The sequence below is a fragment of the Triturus cristatus genome, chromosome 9 (assembly GCF_964204655.1).
Source record: "Triturus cristatus chromosome 9, aTriCri1.1, whole genome shotgun sequence".
NCBI classification, from domain to species: domain Eukaryota; kingdom Metazoa; phylum Chordata; class Amphibia; order Caudata; family Salamandridae; genus Triturus; species Triturus cristatus.
In genome coordinates, this window is record NC_140592.1 from 400,784,954 (window position 1) to 400,803,299 (window position 18,346).

Consider the following 18,346-nt stretch of genomic DNA (forward strand, 5'->3'; position numbering starts at 1 on the left):
ACCATCTTGAAAAACTACGATGCTGGTCTGGTTGCTCCAGACTGGCCCCTGCTTCCTTCCAAAGGAGCAGCCCCTCTGACCTTGCTGGTCAGAGCTAAAAGCTTTCTTCACTTCCTGCGACTCCTGCTTTTGCCAAGGCTTGTTTGCTTCTTCTGAGTCGCCAACAGCGAGAGCCTGCGTGGGACAGCTCGTGAACCGACTCCTGGACGTCATCGACCTTCAGGGACCACGTGGCTGCAGAGACGAGCTACGTCTCTCCACCTGTTTGCACCCGACATCGCCTGGTACCTACCTGGTGCCACGCCGGTCACTGGCTAGTGACTGTGAACACTGTCCCCTCTGCTTACAGGTCTTCTACACTTCCGATCCACCCTTGGTTCCACCGCATCTCTTCTGGACCGACCGCCTGCAGCATCTTTGTCGTCAGGCTCCATTGAACAGATAGACGAAACCCGACGCACTTCGAGCCCTATGCACCCGCTTCCTGTGGGTGAGGTAAAGCTGGCACTTCGGTGCACAAGTGTAGAGTAACACCTCTAATGTCTAAGTTTGAAGTCTTGAATTCGTAGTCCAACCAGAAGACCCTTCTAGCAGTAACTTTTGAACAATTACGCATCCATTGAAAACCTATGGGCGCCCGCGTGTAACTCTCCTCACTGCACACGCGATCCGTGGACCTCCTGGTCACTAACTAAAGTTAGCTCCTTGTAGGCCCAGCAATTCTAGAGGCCCTAGGCCCTCTCCCTTTCCTGTTCGTGGTACTTGTACCACTATTTTAGTATATGGTTTGAGCGGCCACCAGGGCCTATCCATATAAAGTGCAACTTTCGTATATTGTAATACTTTCTTGTTCAACGATTTGTGCTCCTGTGCTCATAAAGAGTCTAGGGGATACTTTGAGTAATAAATACATATATATTTTGAATATATATCTGTGTGGTGTCCTTTCATTGGTATAAAGGGGGGTTGCATATGTTAAAACAGCTTGCTTAACATGCCTAAAGGAGTTTAGCCTCAGACTGCTTAGCCTACGCTACCACTAGGGCAGCTGGTCCGAACAGGTTGCTTGGCATGGTACAAGATGGTCACTTTAATTAGTGAACATCATATACCAGGCCAACTTCTCACAGCCTGCTTCAAGGTCCACAACCTCTGTTAGTTAGAATCCTCTGTTCTGGATCAGCCAGGGACCATTTGCCTTCCATGCCTTGCCTCTAGTCACCAGAGTCTGGGTGATTGGACTGCTGCTCGGAAATGCACCATTATCCAATACAGTCTCCCACTTTGCTAGGTCTGCCATTCAGATTTAGTCCTGCAAGGTAAAACTATCAGATTGGAGCAGAGCAGGACTCGCAATTGGAATGTTTTTCCTGGGAATGCAGTTGTAAATCTTGCTTTTCAGGGTCGGGAATATTGTACCACCAGTTTGGAAGCTGCAGACGCTAGGGAAGGAAACATGATGTTGTTGTGGCTCACAAGCTGTTTATACCCTTAGCCGTGAGTGACATGGAGGTTGATGTGCCTTGTGTGATTGCATCCTCACACTGGCTTGGGGAGTTGCATGTCCAAACCTAGTTGGTCCTCCAGCAGACTTATTGTCACCTTTTGTGGAATGTTTTTTAGACACCTAGAACTTGATTGATGGTAAAAAATGAACCCACCGTACTTACCAGTACGAGTGTCTCTAGAAGAATGTAACATTTACTGACATTTATTTTTAACCAATATCTGTTGAGCAACCAGTTGTCTATTTCTCCGGAAAGTGTTGTTGCTTCAGTGTCATAGAAGCCTTTTCAGATCAGTGATCGTCTCAAATTTCCCTCTGTATTTCCCCCGGATTGCTTGGTAGCCTAATCTTATCAAACTGAACTTGTTGCAATTGTTCATCTGCCTATCTACAACTAACTTCTATCTTGACTTTCCCTTAAAAAAAACATAATTGCTCCTTTTTTATTTATCAAACGATTAATGAGAAAATGATACATTCACTCCTGACAACAATTTTCACATGTAGATATTATTCGCCATTTCTCGGTAAAAACATAGGTGCATATTTTTGTTTTTTACAGTGCTTACGTATATTTAGGACTTCTGTGTGCTGTATCTCAAGACTTTTCATTAGTGTCGACTTAACTCATGACACTTTTGCTTTAATGTAGAATGTGATAATCTGTTTAAGCACACAACTCTGCCAATAGCACCAGGAGACGCACTATTTTTGCTGTCCCATATGTTTTTTTATGTATTAGGGCTGGTCTACAGATGCCTTTAGCTGTCTGTTGTCAAAGATCTGCTGTCTACTGTATGCAATAGGCTTTGGCTTAGGCCTTGCTTTTAATTGTATGTCTTTGTTGTCTATCTCAGTTCGATGCACCCGATTCAATCTTTACTCCTTTTTAGGTCGAGGACTACCGGTCTGCCAAAGGCAGAACCGGAAGTCGGAGATTTTATGTTTTCTAGAGTGGCTATTTAGCCCGCCTCTCTTTTTGCTTCTCCTCCATTGGCTGGCTTCCTAAACGGAGGCCCGCCATTGGAGGAGAGAGCCGTCCCTCCAAATAGGCTCCGTCTTTTTCAGATTCGGGGGCGTGTTCCTTGCTGTTCTTTCCACTTTTTAGCCACGCCCTTTTTCGAACAGCAGGAACACGCCCCCAAATCCGAAAAAGTTTGGACGCTCCCATCCGCCATTTTTTCACGGATCGTCTGGCCGTGAGGATCTTCTTGCTGTTGCTCTCTCGCGCTGCCCGCCTAGTTAGGCCTTGTATCTTAATTAGTAACCACGTTTCACATTTCCATCTACTACTCGTGTGTCGCCCCAGCGCTGCGTCCTCCTCGCTGCCCTGCACACCGGGTTTTCACGCCGTGCCTTTTGTTTGCGGTGAGTGTAGTTTCTTTTGGGCACCAAAGACCCCCTCCCCACTGCATGCATCTCGTACAAGGTGCAGCATTGAATAGTCCTCCCTATTTCGCCCCGGGCTCTCCCGGTTTAGCCGTGCGGCTGCTGGCAACGGGCTGTGGGTGTTCCTTCCTCCCTCCCTCCTAGCGGCAGGGGAGGAGTGCGCAGGACTCTGTCTCTCCCCTCTTCGTTTCTTCGGTATCTACCCACGTCCGGTTGTTTCTTTCTCGCCCTCACTCTCTTAAACGAATTTCTCTCAAACTCCCCTCTTCATTATTTTCTTCTTTCCAATAGCTGACCTAATTCATCTCCTACTCTTGCCGTCTTTCTCACCTTGACTCCGTTCTCTCTTTCTTTACAACTTTACTTGTTAATCATCGTGCCTGCGCTTGTCTTACGTGGGACTGAACTGCTTCCGTCACACGTGATCAGCTCCCTGCATTCCAACCCTTGCCACTGGCATGGCCCCCCTTTCTGCTCCCCAGAACAGACCCGACTAAAGACAAAGGAGCAGCATCGCTGTGATGCCTCTGGGACCCGTCCTGTCCAGCTCCTACCCAGCCTGCCCTGCTTAAGTCTCTGGAGCAGAAAAGTTGAGAGAGTGAACGGGTGGGCTGGGTCATGCCATCTCATGCTCAACGGCTCTCACTGACATTGCCCGGCCTGGCTCGGAGAAGAAAAGCAGCTTTTTTCACTCTCCCTACTTGAGGGAAAGCAGCCGATCTGCATACTCACAGCAGCTGGGAAACAAACAGTTCTTGCAGGGAAACGACCTGCAAAAAGTAACACCTACCCATGCCCCAGCTGAAGAGGTAATCCAGACGTGCGGCGCAAAATTCCATTTGAAATGGTTGAGAGAATTCTTTTTTTATTTACAAACGTTAAAATAACAGAAACGGGGGCATTTTCATCCTTATTGCTACATACATGTAAACAAGGTTTTATTTAAAATGGTGCTTGATAACTTGTTATGTATCTTTGTTCACTTGGAGCATAGCCCCATACCCCCCATAGAATGCTCTGCACAGGGGGCGTATCCCCCAGCAAACGACGGAGGGCTGTCTGTTAAACGTGTGTTGGGAATGAGATGAACAGAGACCCCGGTCATGAGCCAGAGCACCCCCCCCCCCCCCCCCCCCCCACACACACACACACACACTCCTTTGGAATCAGGGTACATATGCAAAAGCCCTCTCTCTGTTAAAGGGTGAAGGATGTAAGGCGCCTGAGATGGGGGCATGTCCCCCTCCCCCAAGTCTGTCTATCCAGACATCAAGTCTGGACATATGTACTTCAAACACGCAGAAAACAATATTTAGCAAAATGTCGGCATTTTCTATCTCGTCTAATTAACAGGGTTGGTATCTCTTGCTTGTTTTCTATTTTCTTGGGGAGAGCTTTGAAGTCGCCAGTAATGAGGCCAGGAGCTCTGACACCTCACATCTTGGGGAGCATGGAGGAGGAGCTTGAAGTGGTGGGGGCCCGACTGAGGTGGCGGACGGGAAAGACAAGGTACTGGTGCTAGATGCTGGAGAAGAGGAAACAGACTTTTTTGCTGGGCGGGAGAATATGAGGTCTTTATTCAGAGTACAGCATATGCTGTGAACTGATGGCAAAGAACTCTGTACTTTAGACCTGGCAGAAGCAGAAAGAACAAGAACAGTGCTTCGATGCGAGTACAAAGAGTTGGAGAGTAGGCAGTGCAAGCTTCCAGCGCCACGTTATATATACAGCGCAGGCACAGCACCGCAAGCTTCCCTCTCAGACAGAACAGACACTATAGTCCGCAGCAGTGCAAGCTTCCCTCACATAGAGAATAGTACAGCAGCTCTACCAGACCAGGGGAGGGGGGTGCGGAGGGGGGTGCGGGGGAGGGCGCAGGCGGGACACACGCACACACACACACACACACACACACACACACACACACACACACACACACACACACACACACACACACCCTCCCTAATAACAGGTACAGCACTGGCGGCTCTCTATCTCACTACCTCACTCTCTCTATCTCACTACCTCACTCTCTCTCTCTCACTACCTCACTCTCTCTATCTCACTACCTCACTCTCTCTATCTCACTACCTCACTCTCTCTATCTCACTACCTCACTCTCTCTATCTCACTACCTCACTCTCTCTATCTCACTACCTCACTCTCTCTATCTCACTACCTCACTCTCTCTCTGCTAATGCAATAGGTATCACATATGCAAAAAAAAAAGCTAATGCCAATAGAAATGACACTGCCATTTATTTAGGGATACAAAAATGATAAAAAAAATAATGAGCAATACCAATAGCTCTACCTATAATATTGCCGAGACCGTTGCATTGTAAATGCTTGTTCTTGTCCCTTACGTGGAAGCACAGTGTCTTTACCATCATTTAGATTTGAGGACTTCACTGTGAAATCGCATTCCTAGCTCTCCTCTTTAGTTATTTTGCTGCTGTTTACTCCACTCCCCAGAATTGCCAAATGATGCCTCACCCCTCCCGAACCTATTTATTTTCTTTATTTTGATTTTATTTTGCCAGCGTCCAGTAGCAGTAAACTGCTACCGGGATGCGCACTTCCCCATTCATTGATTTCTGTCCCTGCTTCTGGCCATTTTGGGACCCTAAATTTAAGTAAAAGTAATCCAAAATGCAGCTAGTGCATCAATACCTGTGTGCACGTATATGGTGGCCATTTTGAAATGCCTTTTCTTTTTCATAAAAATACTTAACAAGATTGCTTCCCATGCATGCTCCTGGGTATGCACGGAGGAGTGACTGCCGTGGCATTTTTTTTCATAAGCCTAAATAACTAGCATTAGCAAAAACAGGCGTTGCCTTTTATCATGTGAGCATTAAGCTATTTACTTTACAAATGCTTATTTGTAAAGCATTGTTAAAAAGAAAACAATCAAAACTGGCTGAAAAACAAACGTTTACCTTGAGGTATCTCGAAATTGAACATTGAATGTATTATTTTTTTATCTTTATTAGTGTCAGTTAAGTTTTCAAATTCACACGGGCAACTCCGATTGGAATTTAGCCTATTGCATGTATTGCCGATGAAAACAATAACACAGAGGACTAGTTGTATGCACTTTAAAGAACATATCCGCTAAAGCACTAGGAACTGGAACAAGGTCTCCAGCCAGTTTGTGTCTGCAGCAGCCCAGGGGGTAGATTTATGGGCCTGTGGGAGAGAACATGTTTTCAGTTACTCTTCTGCCTGAAGCCAGATTTTCCAACTAACACACATGTGACAGACCGTTTTAGCACTCTTGACATGGTCACCAGGTGAAGAGGAGCTACTGGATGGTTATCAGTAAAATGAACTAGAAACCCTTGCATAGGGTAGGGGGCTGAGAACAATTAAGGTTTCAACATCTTCCCAGGACTAGCTAGGCAGCGCCAGGTGACTCTGGTTTTCCTTTGGGCAGGATAGGCGGTGGTTGCTGAGACGGTGCTCAGAGTGCAGTGAGGTAGAGCCCCCAACATCCCCACAAGCTTACCCCTTTAAGTCTACATTCCTTCCATCCCTGTACCAGCACATGGTGAATATTATTCCAATGTTGGCAGGTCTTCTTAAACCCATGCTGAGTGAAGCACGCTGCTCATCCTGCTCTGTAAATGCTGCCTTTTGAGTGCTATTGCCTGGGCTTTCAAGTAACATGCGGTAAGCAAGAGATAAAAGCAAGCCAACAATGACTGCTCTTTAGTCGGTGTGGTAAAAATATACTTGTTGCTGTGATTTTACCAATGAGCTGGAATGAGTGGAGAGCACCACAGAGTGCAGTGGGGGAGGATGTGAGAGGGAAGCAGCACACTGGGGATTTGCCTGATATTAGCTGTGAAATGATCCAAGGTAGACCGGTAGACCATCAAAATTTTGGTAAAGAGGCTGTGCTCCATGAGAGGGACAAACTTGGGAAGAGGGTGGAAAGCTACCCACTAATAGCCAAGTAAATAAGTGACAAGAAAGCCAACCAGTGATGGGCAATGGGCTGTCGTAAAGCCCACTGTAAGTTTTGGTATGGTCTACAAGAGGTATTTCATTAAGACCACTAAAAGCTGTTTGTGGGTGAGGCCTAAAAAGTATTCCAAATGGCCTCCTGTAGTTGCGCATATGTGTTTACACTCAGACGTTTATTTTGAAATTACATTTTTAAAATTTACTTTAGGTGACGGAAACTGCATTGGTAGAGCCAATAGCTCTGCACTGTTATAACAGCTGAGTTCTATTGGCTTAGTCAAAGCTTGTTTAGTTTTGAGAGCTCAGGCAGGATCCCAGTTCAATTGAGATCAGTGTCTTCAAATCATATGCATATTATTCAAGGTATCCGTGCAGACCCCTTCAAACACTGCTTTTTGTTTATTTGACACGTTTTGGTTGTCTATTCATCTAGACTTTGTTCTCTTTCTTGCAGGTTATAAACCCTCTCCCTAGAAAGGCCTCCATCTCTGCCACAGATGCCCTATGGGAAGCTGTGTGTCCTACCACCATTTGTTAAAGAGTCTATAATTGTATTAAAATATTTCTATTCCACTGTTCAGACTTGCATTCTTATTTTTCCTTGATATAAGTTATTCTTATGCCCACTGTTCTATACCAAGAGGTCAAATTTTGAGGCTGCCGTTGATTGTGAATTTTTTTCCCCCCAATGCTTGTACTATTTAAGATCACAGTTGATGTTATGAAAGTATGATTTTATGTCTGCAGACTGTACAATCTCAAACACAGAAATTCACATTGTGTAGAGACACTAGGTTTGAGAGTCCTATGAGAGCATGAGAAGGTGTAATTTTACTATTATCGGTATCTAGAGTGTGACACTGAGGGAGCCAAGACAGGAGTCGAAAGCAGAGTTGGTAGAGTAGTGCAGATTGAAGTAGATGTGAAGGGGTGGGGGGCGGGTAGCCTTCTAGATTTGCTAGACTTGTTTGCAGTATTCAACAGTTGATCACAACAAAGTTCGGAAAATGCTGAAATGCAGAATGGGTTTCAGGGACACAATCGGGTGTTTCAGATCCTTCCTCAATGGAAACTATACCTTGTGATCAGAACCGGTATTTTGTGGGGTTGCCCAATGCTCTTTAAGTCCTCATTGCGCTTCAACCGATACATAGAGCCTTTAAGTTTTCTTCTGGAAAATTCATGCTGTATCCTTCACCAGTGTGCGAATGATATGCAACTTTACTCTTAACCTGTTCATCGATAAAAGGCATCGCACTTCAAAGGGTCCTAAGGAAATTACACAACTGAATACTGCCAGCTGTCTGAAACAATATCTACAAAAGACCGAATTCTTAAAAAGTTCTTGCAAATTGCACAAAAAACAGATCCAAACTGTATCACATATCTAAAAGCGAACAGCTTCTCACCGACACTCTTGGCGACTGACTAGGGTTCTTGATGGACACGTCTCACTCTCTTTGGGACATCACATCAAATTGGCAGGATCTGCTAACTACCATATATACCAGCTTTAAAGAATAGAGTACCTACTATCCAAACTTATGCACTAATCACATGTGGAATTTGGTGCTGGTAATACCATTTTGACAGGTTTCCTGGCTTACGTTTGGATGCCTATTGAGGCACTTTTCCATTCTACAAAATGGCTGATTGCTGAGAAGAAGAAAAAATTCCTACTAGTCTTCAAGCCGTTATTGCTTTTGCTCCTTACAGTGTGTTCAGTTTTCTTGCAAAGAGGAGCGAATAATAGAATGTTTTGTATTTGGCTTGTATTTTATTTTCCCATTAATCACCTAGCCCTTTCCAGTCCATAGTTGGAAGTGAATCCTTTTAAGATTTGAGCCCAAAACACTTCATCTACCCTCCTTTGATGGCAGCCTTACATTTCAAAAACAAATAACTCTCTTTTCATCCTAGTTCTTCCCTTTTCTGACGATTGCCTTGATTTTAAGACACCATTCTGCATTGCGTAAAATATTGCTAGTCTGCTGCTTCGAAACTGTAAGGGTATAACCGAGCTGCAGATCAATTTACTTGGACTGTTTCTGCATCTTCCAGTCAAAGCCTTCATGTTTGTAGTACCCACTGCCTGAATAATTTGAGTAATCACTTTCAAACATTTCACACCTAGATTTAAAAAAAGAAAACGGGACATTCAAAGGTTGTCTTAAATAATGTGTCTTCGAAAACTCAAAAGTAAAACTGAACACCCGACTCAGCACAGTCTTAGTGCTCAAAATAGTTGTTTCATCAGGTTTTATCTGTGGGTATATTTGCTGACATGGTAATTCTGAAAGTCTGGTAGCCCTCTATTCACCTTCTGCCAAAGCTCACGTCATTAAAATAGATGAAAATAATTAATGTGTTGCATAGATTTTGGGTAAAATAAAAACTGATCTGCAAAAAGCATTGCAGACATCTATAAGAGTGCACGGGGATCTCAGTTCGTTAGTGTAAACTTTAGTCTGAGGATTAGTTTAAGGTAAGGATTAGAGTTGGGCAAAGTTTTAGTATAAGGAGTAGGATTATAGTTAGAGTAAGGGGTGGGGATTAGGCTAAAGTTTAGTGATGCGTTTAGTAAAAGAAATGGGGGATAGGAATATTATGACAAAGGTGATATTTAGGTTTACAGATACAAATGGAGGGCGGGGATTTGAGCCCTCTCACTCAATAGGGCAACACATTAAAAAAAAGAATGCAGTAAAGAATCAGATTTCCCAAACTTATGGTCTGAGTTTTTGCAAAAATTGATTAGGGATATGACCCCAAATTTTTCACCCTGAGATTAATCCCGGTTATTACCCCAATGCAAGAACATTTCATCCTGGCAAGGAATAATACCACATTTTCTCCTCATCCATGAGTCTATTCAGCCAGTATAAATTGTAACCTCCACTTTATTTTCCAAATCCTCTTTCTGTAAAATGACTTTTCTGATGGATGCTTCTCCCTACAGATTCTCACATTTGGAATATATCGAGGTGCCATACTGGATCGGTACATTTTTTGCAATAGCTCCCCTGTACTGTTAGGTGGTGCTGGCTAGATTCAGCGGTGGATGTCACTGAAGCCCATATACACTATTCCAGTACCCTGACTCCAGTGGGCCTTTTTTTTTTTTGCATCTTAAGACTCGGTTCCAGAGCTACTCTTCGTTTCTTTTCGATTAGTTTTTATAAAAATTGCTCAACTGTTTCGTTCTTAAAGGGTTCAAGTTCTGCTGGACCTGTGATGGACGCGTGTCCATTTCTTACCTCCACAAGTTTGCCTTATGGCGTTTGTGGTCGAAGCACAAGTCAAAGTGGTGTGAAAAATGTGGGTTCATGCGTACCAAGGTTGCTATTTTACCAGAGGGTTCTTCTCCAGCAGCACCATTGCCTGTCCCAGTTACTTTGTTGGCACCTACACTGTTTCCTCTACCACCTGTTCTGGACTACCTGGAGATTCAAACACCGGGCCCTTTCCTGACACAGTTCCTGTGTGACATGATGATGACTTTTAAGGAATTCAGTGATTGCCCCTCCCCTGTGTGCCTGCAAGCCCCATGGGACATTTTGGTGCTCCGTTTGGAATACTGCTAGCTCTCCTGCCTTTGACACATTTGCCCCAAAAAGCCTCCCTCAGGGCACTCTAAAAATGATGGCTGGAGCTGTTCAGACGCCGAGCCCCTGGGCAGTGGTTTCTCCACTGGCCGAGATTCCAACACCATTGCCTGCGACGTGAAAACTGGAGCAGTCTCTGGCACCAGCTCCTCCTGTGTTTTCACTCCGCCAGTAAGCCTGGTGTTGCAGGCATCCTGCACCAAGCAGAATTCTGGAGCTTTTTCCACTGCTTCCCCCATACATGGAGGCAGTAGGAGAAAACAAATAGTTTCTTACCTGTCGGTGTAGTTTTGCAGCTTGAAGATCTTTCTGGATTCACTATGCTGTGCATTATTCCGTGATCTGGTGGTTGGGTCCTGATTCGTAATTTCTTTTTTTTTTTTTTTTTTTTTTGTAGCCCAGCTGGGTGTCGACGTCCCACCATTTGGTGTACCTCTCGTGACGTTGGCGTGCTTCCTGCAGAAGTCCCACCTTTGGGGCGCCATCTTCGGGTTCTTTTTTCCCTTCCTCTCCTTTTTTAATTTTTTTTTTTTTTTTTAACCCTAGGCGTTAAGTAATTTCCTTGTATATATCCTTTCAGTATTATCTTGTTATTTCAGTCTTTGTCCTTCCACCCTTTTTCTCCTGCCTCATCTTCCTGACGGAGGTGGGTGGGTTCGCTAGTGAATCCAGAAAGATCTTCAAGCTGCAAAACTACACCGACAGGTAAAACTATTCGCTTTGCAGCGTGAATCTTTCTGGATTCACTATGCTGCGCATAGATTTTGTAGCGGTTTGTTATCTCTGTGGCGGCTGGGTGGAAGATGAGCGTTGGTCGTTGAATATATGTTGGAGCACCTTCTGTCCTACTTGTGCTTCCTTGTTCATCTGTATATCCACGCAGTAGTGCTTGGTGAACGTGTGCACCGTAGCCCATGTTGCCGCCAGGCATATGTCTTGAATGGGTGTATTTGCCAGAAAGGCAATTGTTGCTCCCTTCTTCCTTGTGGAGTGGGCCCGTGGCCCCTCGGATAGTTCTTGCCCCGCCTGTTTTTGGCAGAATTGTATTGTTAGTGCAATCCATTGTGCGATGGTGCTTTTTGTCACTGGTCTACCCAGGAAGCTCGTTGCGAAGGACACAAAAAACTGCTTGGTTTTCCTGTGTTCTTTGGTCCTCTCGATGTAGTGCATCACCGCCCTTCTAGCGTCTAGAGTGTGCAGTGCCCTCTCTGCGGTTGTTGCTGGGTTCTGAAAGAAACTTGGTATTTGAATTGTTTGATTTATATGGAATGCTGACACCACCTTTGGCATGATTTATATGGAATGCTGACACCACCTTTGGCATGAAGTGTGGGTCCGTTCTCATTACGACTCTGTCCTTGTGTATCTGGATGTAGGGCTCTTGCAGCGTTAGCGCTTGCAGCTCGCTTACTCTGCGCAGTGAGGTTATTGCCACCAGAAAGGCGGTCTTCATTGTTAGCATTTGAAGGGAGGCCTTGTGAATGGGCTAAAAGGGCGCCTTCATAAGTTCCGTCAGGACTACGTTGAGGTTCCATGCCGGAGGCGGCATCCTCTTTGGTGGCGCTATTCTGTTTGCCCCTTCCAGGAATCTCTTTACTACCCGTGACGTAAAGAAGCTTCCTCCTGTCTCACCTCGTGTGTAAGCTACGATCGCCGCTAGGTGGACCCTCAGCGAGGATGAGCATAGTTTCGCCTTTAGGTGTGTGAGGTATCTAAGCACCGTTGACTCCTTTGTCAATTTATTTTGCACTTTATTTTTTCTGCACCACATTGTGAACCTTTTCCACTTGACCAACTTATCCATAGGGCATTCCCCTGGGATTGTTTTTCTGGTTGTCTGGATGGAAAGTTTCGGCATTTTGCATTCAGGTGTGTTGCAAACAGGTCTATTGTCGTTGTACCCCACCTTTTGAATAGCCTTTGCGTTTCCTGTCCATTGAGCTCCCACTCGTGGGATGCCTAGGTCTGCCTGCTGAGCCAATCGGCTTCCACATTGTCCTTCCCTGGTAGGTGTATCGCCAGCAGGTCTATTTTGAGTGGGATGGCTCGTCTCCAAATCTCTTGTGCCAGAGTGGAAAGGGGGAACGATTGTGTTCCTCCCTGCTTGTTGATGTAGAACATTGTGGTAGTATTGTCAGTCTGTATCATCACTTTTTGGTTGTATAGCTGCCTCTGGAAGGCCTTCAGGGCTAGCAGTACGGTCTTCAATTCCAGGTCGTTGATGTGTCTGACCGCATCTGCTGGAGTCCACAGAACCCTCACTCTGAGCTTGTTCATGTGCGCTCCCCATCCTATCTGGGATGTCAAGGGCTTTCCTATAGTTATGTTCTCCCTGTTCCACCATGCTATCTCCTCTTGCACTGCGTGCGTAACAATCACTAGATCCTCCCAACTTCCGTTTGCATGTGACCATTGTTGTTGCAGCCATTCCTGGAACGGTCTCATGTGAAGCCGTACATTGGGGACTAGGTGGATGCATGACACCATCATCCCCATGATCTTGCTCGCTGTTCTCACTGTCAGAGCTTGCCCCTTCTGGTAGAGGCGCGTCTCCTTCAGTAGGGCTATTGTTCTCTTCTCGCTGGGCATCACCGATCTGTCTCTGGTGTTGATCTGTGCCCCCAGGAATATCTTCACCTGCTCTGGGTTCATTGATGATTTCCCCCAGTGTATTGAGAACCCCCAGGTTCATTAGTGTCCTTGTGACCCGCTGTGCATGTTCCTCGCGCAAACTTGCTTTTATTAGCCAGTCGTCGAGGTAAGGGTACACATGAATCCCTTGCCTCCGCAGGTACGCTGCTACTGCTGCAAGGCATTTTGTGAAAACCCTTGGTACGGACTTCAGCCCGAATGCCAGGGTTGTGAATTGGTAGTGATCCTTGTTGATTGTGAACCTTAACAGTTTTTTGTGCTGCCATGTCCAGGTAGGCGTCCTTGAGATCCACTGTGGACATGAAGTCCCCGTCTCCCATCTGCGGGAGTAGTTCTTGTAGGGACGTCATTTTGAATTTTTGCGTCCTTACGTACTTGTTTAGGAACCGTAGATCCAGGATGGGTCTTAGTGTTTCGTCCACCTTTGGTACCAGGAAGTAGTTTGAGTACACTCCTTTGTTCCTCTCCTTGAAAGGTACTGGTTCTACGGCCTCCTTTTGGAGCAGCTGTAGTGCCTCCTCTGCGAGTTGTGCTAGCTCCTGTCTCGAGTGTTCCCTTCTTTTTGGTTTTCTGTTTGGAGGGCTCCTTTCCAACTCTATGCAGTATCCGTACTGAATGATGTTGAGTATCCATTTGTCTGTGGTAATTCTTTGCCATTCCCGGAGGAAAAGCCTCAGTCTTCCGCCTACTGGTGTTGCATGCTCGTGGGCGTTTGGTTTGTGTACCCCCTCCATTTTGTTCCCTTTGTGCTCCACCATCGGAGGTATATTGTGGGTGAGTCACTTTGAGGTGGGTTGGTCTCCCCCTCTTCTTCTTTGTCCTCGTCCGTTCCCCCTACTGCGAAAGGACTGGCCTCTAGGCTGGTACTGCCAGTTTTGTTTCTGCTGCCCCTGTTGGCTGTGGCTCTCGCCTTGCTGGCCTTGCTGGAAACTTTGGTGAGACGTTCCCGGCTGGTTACCTCCCCTTCCGAAAGGTCTCCGAGTCTGGGTACCTCTTCGCATCCCCCTGAATTGCAGGGCCCCCATGGACCTTGCCGTCTCATTCTCTTTCTTGAGTTGGGTGAGCTTCTCATCCACCGGTGCCCCGAACAGTGTCTCTCCGTTGAAAGGGGTATTCAGTATATTATTCTGGACCTCTTGTTTGAATTCTGAAATTCTGAGCCAGGCCTGCCTCCTTTCAGTGATTCCTATCGCCATCAGTCTGCTTGAAGTCTCTGCCCTGTCTAATGCCGTCTTAAGGCATGAGTTAGCTATATTCTTCCCCTCTTCTACTAGATGGGAAGCCCTCTGTTGGTATTGTTCGGGAAGATGTTTGATTAGGTCCCCCATCTCATCTCAATGTTGGTACTGGTGCCTGTTCAGTAGCGCATTTGAGTTCGCCATGCGCCAGTGCATTGCGGCGTTCCTCTCTATTTTCCTTCCAGTGAGGTCCCTCCTTCTGCTCTCCTTGTCAGGAGGTGGCCCGAGGTCGCCGGGACATTGGTCCTTTTTCTGGCCGTGGATGCAATAATGGAGTCAGCAGTGACAGATCCCTTGATATATGGCGGGTCCTGTGAGGAGTGTTTGTATTTCTTTTTAGTTCTGGGTGTGATGGATCGGCATGTTGCTGGGTCCTTGAACGCCTCTTTCCCTTGGTTCGTCACACTTTGGAGCATGGGGAGGAACTGGTTCCTAGTTTGGATGGGTAGCAGTGTTTTGAGTAGAAAATCTGCCTTCGGTTTCTCTTCCTCTAGTTTCACGCCAAAAGCTGCAGCTGCGCTTTTGACGACCATGTTGTACGCTCCAATATCATCTGGCGGTGAAGGCCTCGAAGGATATGTCTCTACGGGCTCTTCTAGGTATTCGGCGTCGAGGTCCTGCCATTCCAGCTCTTGCGTCGTCGACGGTGCCAAGCCGTAGATCGACTTCGACTCCTCCTCCTTCTCCTCCTCCTCCTCTTCTTCTCCCTCATAATAGAGATCTTCTTCCCCTTCTTCGGGAGCTTTCGACTGCTCTTCGGCATCGAACTCTTCCTGCTCCTCGACTTAGACGAGAACCGTTGCCGGTTTCGCTGGGGTTGTGAATCTCTTCATCTTTTCATCGAACTCCTTCTTCCTCTGAAGGATGCTCTCCATCTCCGCCTCGAGCCTTCTCTTTTTCTTCTCCATTTCGGAGGCATGATCGGCATCGAGCGCTGGTCTTTTTGACGGAGCTTGCGTCGCCGCCGCCTTGACTTTCGAAGTGGAACGCGCCACCTCGTGGGCCTGTTTCGACGAACCTTGTTTTTCGGCGGCCTTCGGCACCTGGGAGTCCTTCACGAAGGATCCGCTGGGCCTTTCGTCCTTTGATCCACTCGCGGTCGTCGAAATTTTCGGCGCCGGTGTTCCTTTCGAGGACTTTGACTTTGGTTTTCGGGGCCCTTTCGAGGTTTTTGTGCTCGACGTCTCTCCTACCTTGTCAGACGTTTTCTTATCGGTCTCTACGACCGTGAAGTCATCAGGTCCCTCGGCGATGTTGTCTTCGTCGGTGGAGAGGCCCAGGTCGTACAGAGACGGGGCCTTACCCTTGCCTTCCATGTTGAAGTTGGCTGCCTCTCTCTCTCACCCGGAGGGTCTTCGGCGTGAAGGCGGAGCAGGCGTTGCATTCCTTGCTTTCGATGTCGATAGGCAGGCAAAGGTTGCAGACCGGATGTTGGTCCTTCTGCGCTTATTTGTGGTGGCAGTTACGGCAGAATTTAAATGGTGTTTTGTCCATTCCTGCGCTCAGAGTCCCTGAGTGCGCATTCTCCGTTGGATGTCGAAGATTTTGATGTTCTCTTCCTTCTTCGTTGTCCCGGCTCTATGTTCTTCCTCTCTGTAGTCTTAGCTTAACTTCCCTTCGAGGAAACTCGTGCTCTTCTTCTTTCTTCGTTCAAACTCTGGAGCTTCTCGTTGACGATCCAGACCCAACAGCGGAAAAAAGAATCTGAAGATTGCGCCCCAAAGGTGGGACTTCCGCAGGAAGCACGCCGACGTCACGAGAGGTACACCAAATGGTGGGACGTCAACGCCCACCTGGGCTACAAAAAACCCCCCAAAAAACCAAAGAAAGACTACGACTCCGGACCCAACCACCAGATCGCGGAATAATGCACAGCATAGTGAATCCAGAAAGATTCACGCTGCAAAAATGTATTTTCTGTAGGTGGTTTGGCCCTGTGCTCCATGATTGCCACATGTCTGCTGGCTAGATGCACGCACACATTGTGGGAAGAGGCAGACCTGATGGTGTCTAGCTTGTCAGATCACCTAAAGGATCACTTAGCACAGATGGCGAGGAACGGCCAGGATGCCGCTAGATGAATCGTGGCAGGCCTGGACACCATAGACCCACTGGCCATGTTACTTGTCTGTAGTCCTAGAGGCATCCTTGGCTGAGGTCTGCTGGCTTCTTTAAAAAATGTGCAGGTGAGCATAAAGGACATGCTTCTTGATGGTGCTTGCATGTTCGGTGACTAGGGGGACTATTCCCTGAAGAGATTGGAAGTGGGCTGCTCAGTACTTGGCATCTTCAGCCCAGCACTAGAGGCAGCTCAGGAACTTTTGGGGCTTCTCAAATGAGCCCAACATTCAATGAAACCAATTCCCGTTGCAATACAGGGTCAGATGTAAAAGAAAAGGCACTCCGGCCCTGCAACCCTCCTCATCCTCTCGTACCACATGGAAATCTTTTGTTCCCCTGAAAGAAACACATGCAGCCAATTGAAAGTATCTGCCTGTCTGCAGTCCTATAAGACCGTAACAGCTAGAGGGTTTAAAAAATGGGGGGCATTCTATACCCTTCCAACAGGCCCCCATCAGCCACTTCAGTCGAAAGATCACCTTCCGATTCTGCTGCATGAGATGGAAGCCCTTTTGCAAAAAAGAGTGGCGGAGTATGTCGTAGAGCAGGAAGTTAGGAGTGCGATTTCTGGTACTCAAGAATGACGACCGTCTGTGTCCAATCCTAGACCTTGGGCTCTTGAACTTTATCCTTCAAAAGGAGAAGTCAAAAATGTACTTTTGCCTCTGGAAGTGGAAGACTGGATGGTGTCCCTGAACTCGTAGGACACATTTTCTCACATACTAATCTTGCAGTTGCTCAGGATGTATCTGTGATTTGGTGTAGCTTCCACCCAGTACCAGATTGCAGTCCTGCCGTTCAGGCCGACATGGTTACCTCGAGTGTTCACTTTAGTAATGGTGGTGGTTTTGACACATCTGCAAACAACAATTTGCTGCTTGAAGACTTGCCATAGCTGGTTTTGGGCTCCCTGAAGGCCGGAGCATCCCTGTTCAACTTGGGCTTTTCCATCAACTTTGTCAAGGCCCACCTTGCACCTTCTCAATGCCTCCTGTTCATGGGGCAGTACTGGACATAACACATCTAGAAGTTTTCCCTCCTCCCCAGGGTATCCAGTTCATTCTGGGTAAGAGTTCCATGTTTCGGGAGTGAGCTCACGTTCCAGTTCTTATGGTTCTAAACCTGCTAGGTATACTGGTTGCCTGCATTCTATTAGTTACGCCTGCATGCTGGTTGATAAGGGCTCTCTAGTGGAGCCGACATCTGCAGTGGTTTCAACAGAGTGATGGTGTACGGCACCATCAGATCACCGTGGACACAGTAATGTGCTTGATCTGGTAGTTATTTGAGGAAAAAATGTCCGAGGATATCCAGCCCATCACCAGCAGTGACCTTAGTGGTGACGGATACTTCCGCCATGGGCTGAAGAGTGCATCTAAAACACTTTGGCATCAGCGGTCTCCGATCTCCAGGAGACCATGTTCAGAAGCTCAACCTGTTCGAGCTGTCCATCTGTGTGTCCCTGAAAGCCTTCCTGTCTTGCCTTTGTGGCTTAGCTGTGCAGATATTGACAGGCAGCACAACAGTGATCTGGGAGATGTGGTATCTCATCTTTTCTACAGAGAAATCTTGTGACTCTGGTCCTGGGTGCAGGCGCATTGCATCTAGCTGGTCACCAACCATTTGGCAGGCTCTCTGAATATCGTTGCTGGAGTGCTGTCTTCACGTAGAGAAGTCACAAGACTTCTTCATCTCGTGGGGAACCCGTCAGGTGGACCTCTTTGCCACTTGAAAAAATGCATGTAGCCGACAGTGCTCTGCCTTCTAGTTTCTGTTGCAGCGAGCCGTGGGAGATTTTAGTTTGGTAATTTTCTGCTGCACTACTCAAGTCAAAGTCAAATGGTCTTTATTCGGATATGGAA

The 18,346-nt window shown here is 46.8% G+C and overlaps 1 protein-coding gene across 1 annotated transcript in view; it reads left to right on the forward strand.

The window, feature by feature from the left end:
* Nucleotides 1-7,441, forward strand: part of NOP53 (NOP53 ribosome biogenesis factor) — a 118,711-nt gene extending 111,270 nt beyond the window's left edge. Inside the window, exon 13 of the mRNA XM_085625272.1 lies at nt 7,323-7,441. Within this exon, the coding sequence (XP_085481398.1) occupies nt 7,323-7,329 (7 nt within the window). The 3' untranslated portion in view covers nt 7,330-7,441. The remainder of the gene's footprint in view (nt 1-7,322) is intronic.
* The last annotated feature ends 10,905 nt before the right edge of the window (nt 7,442-18,346 follow it).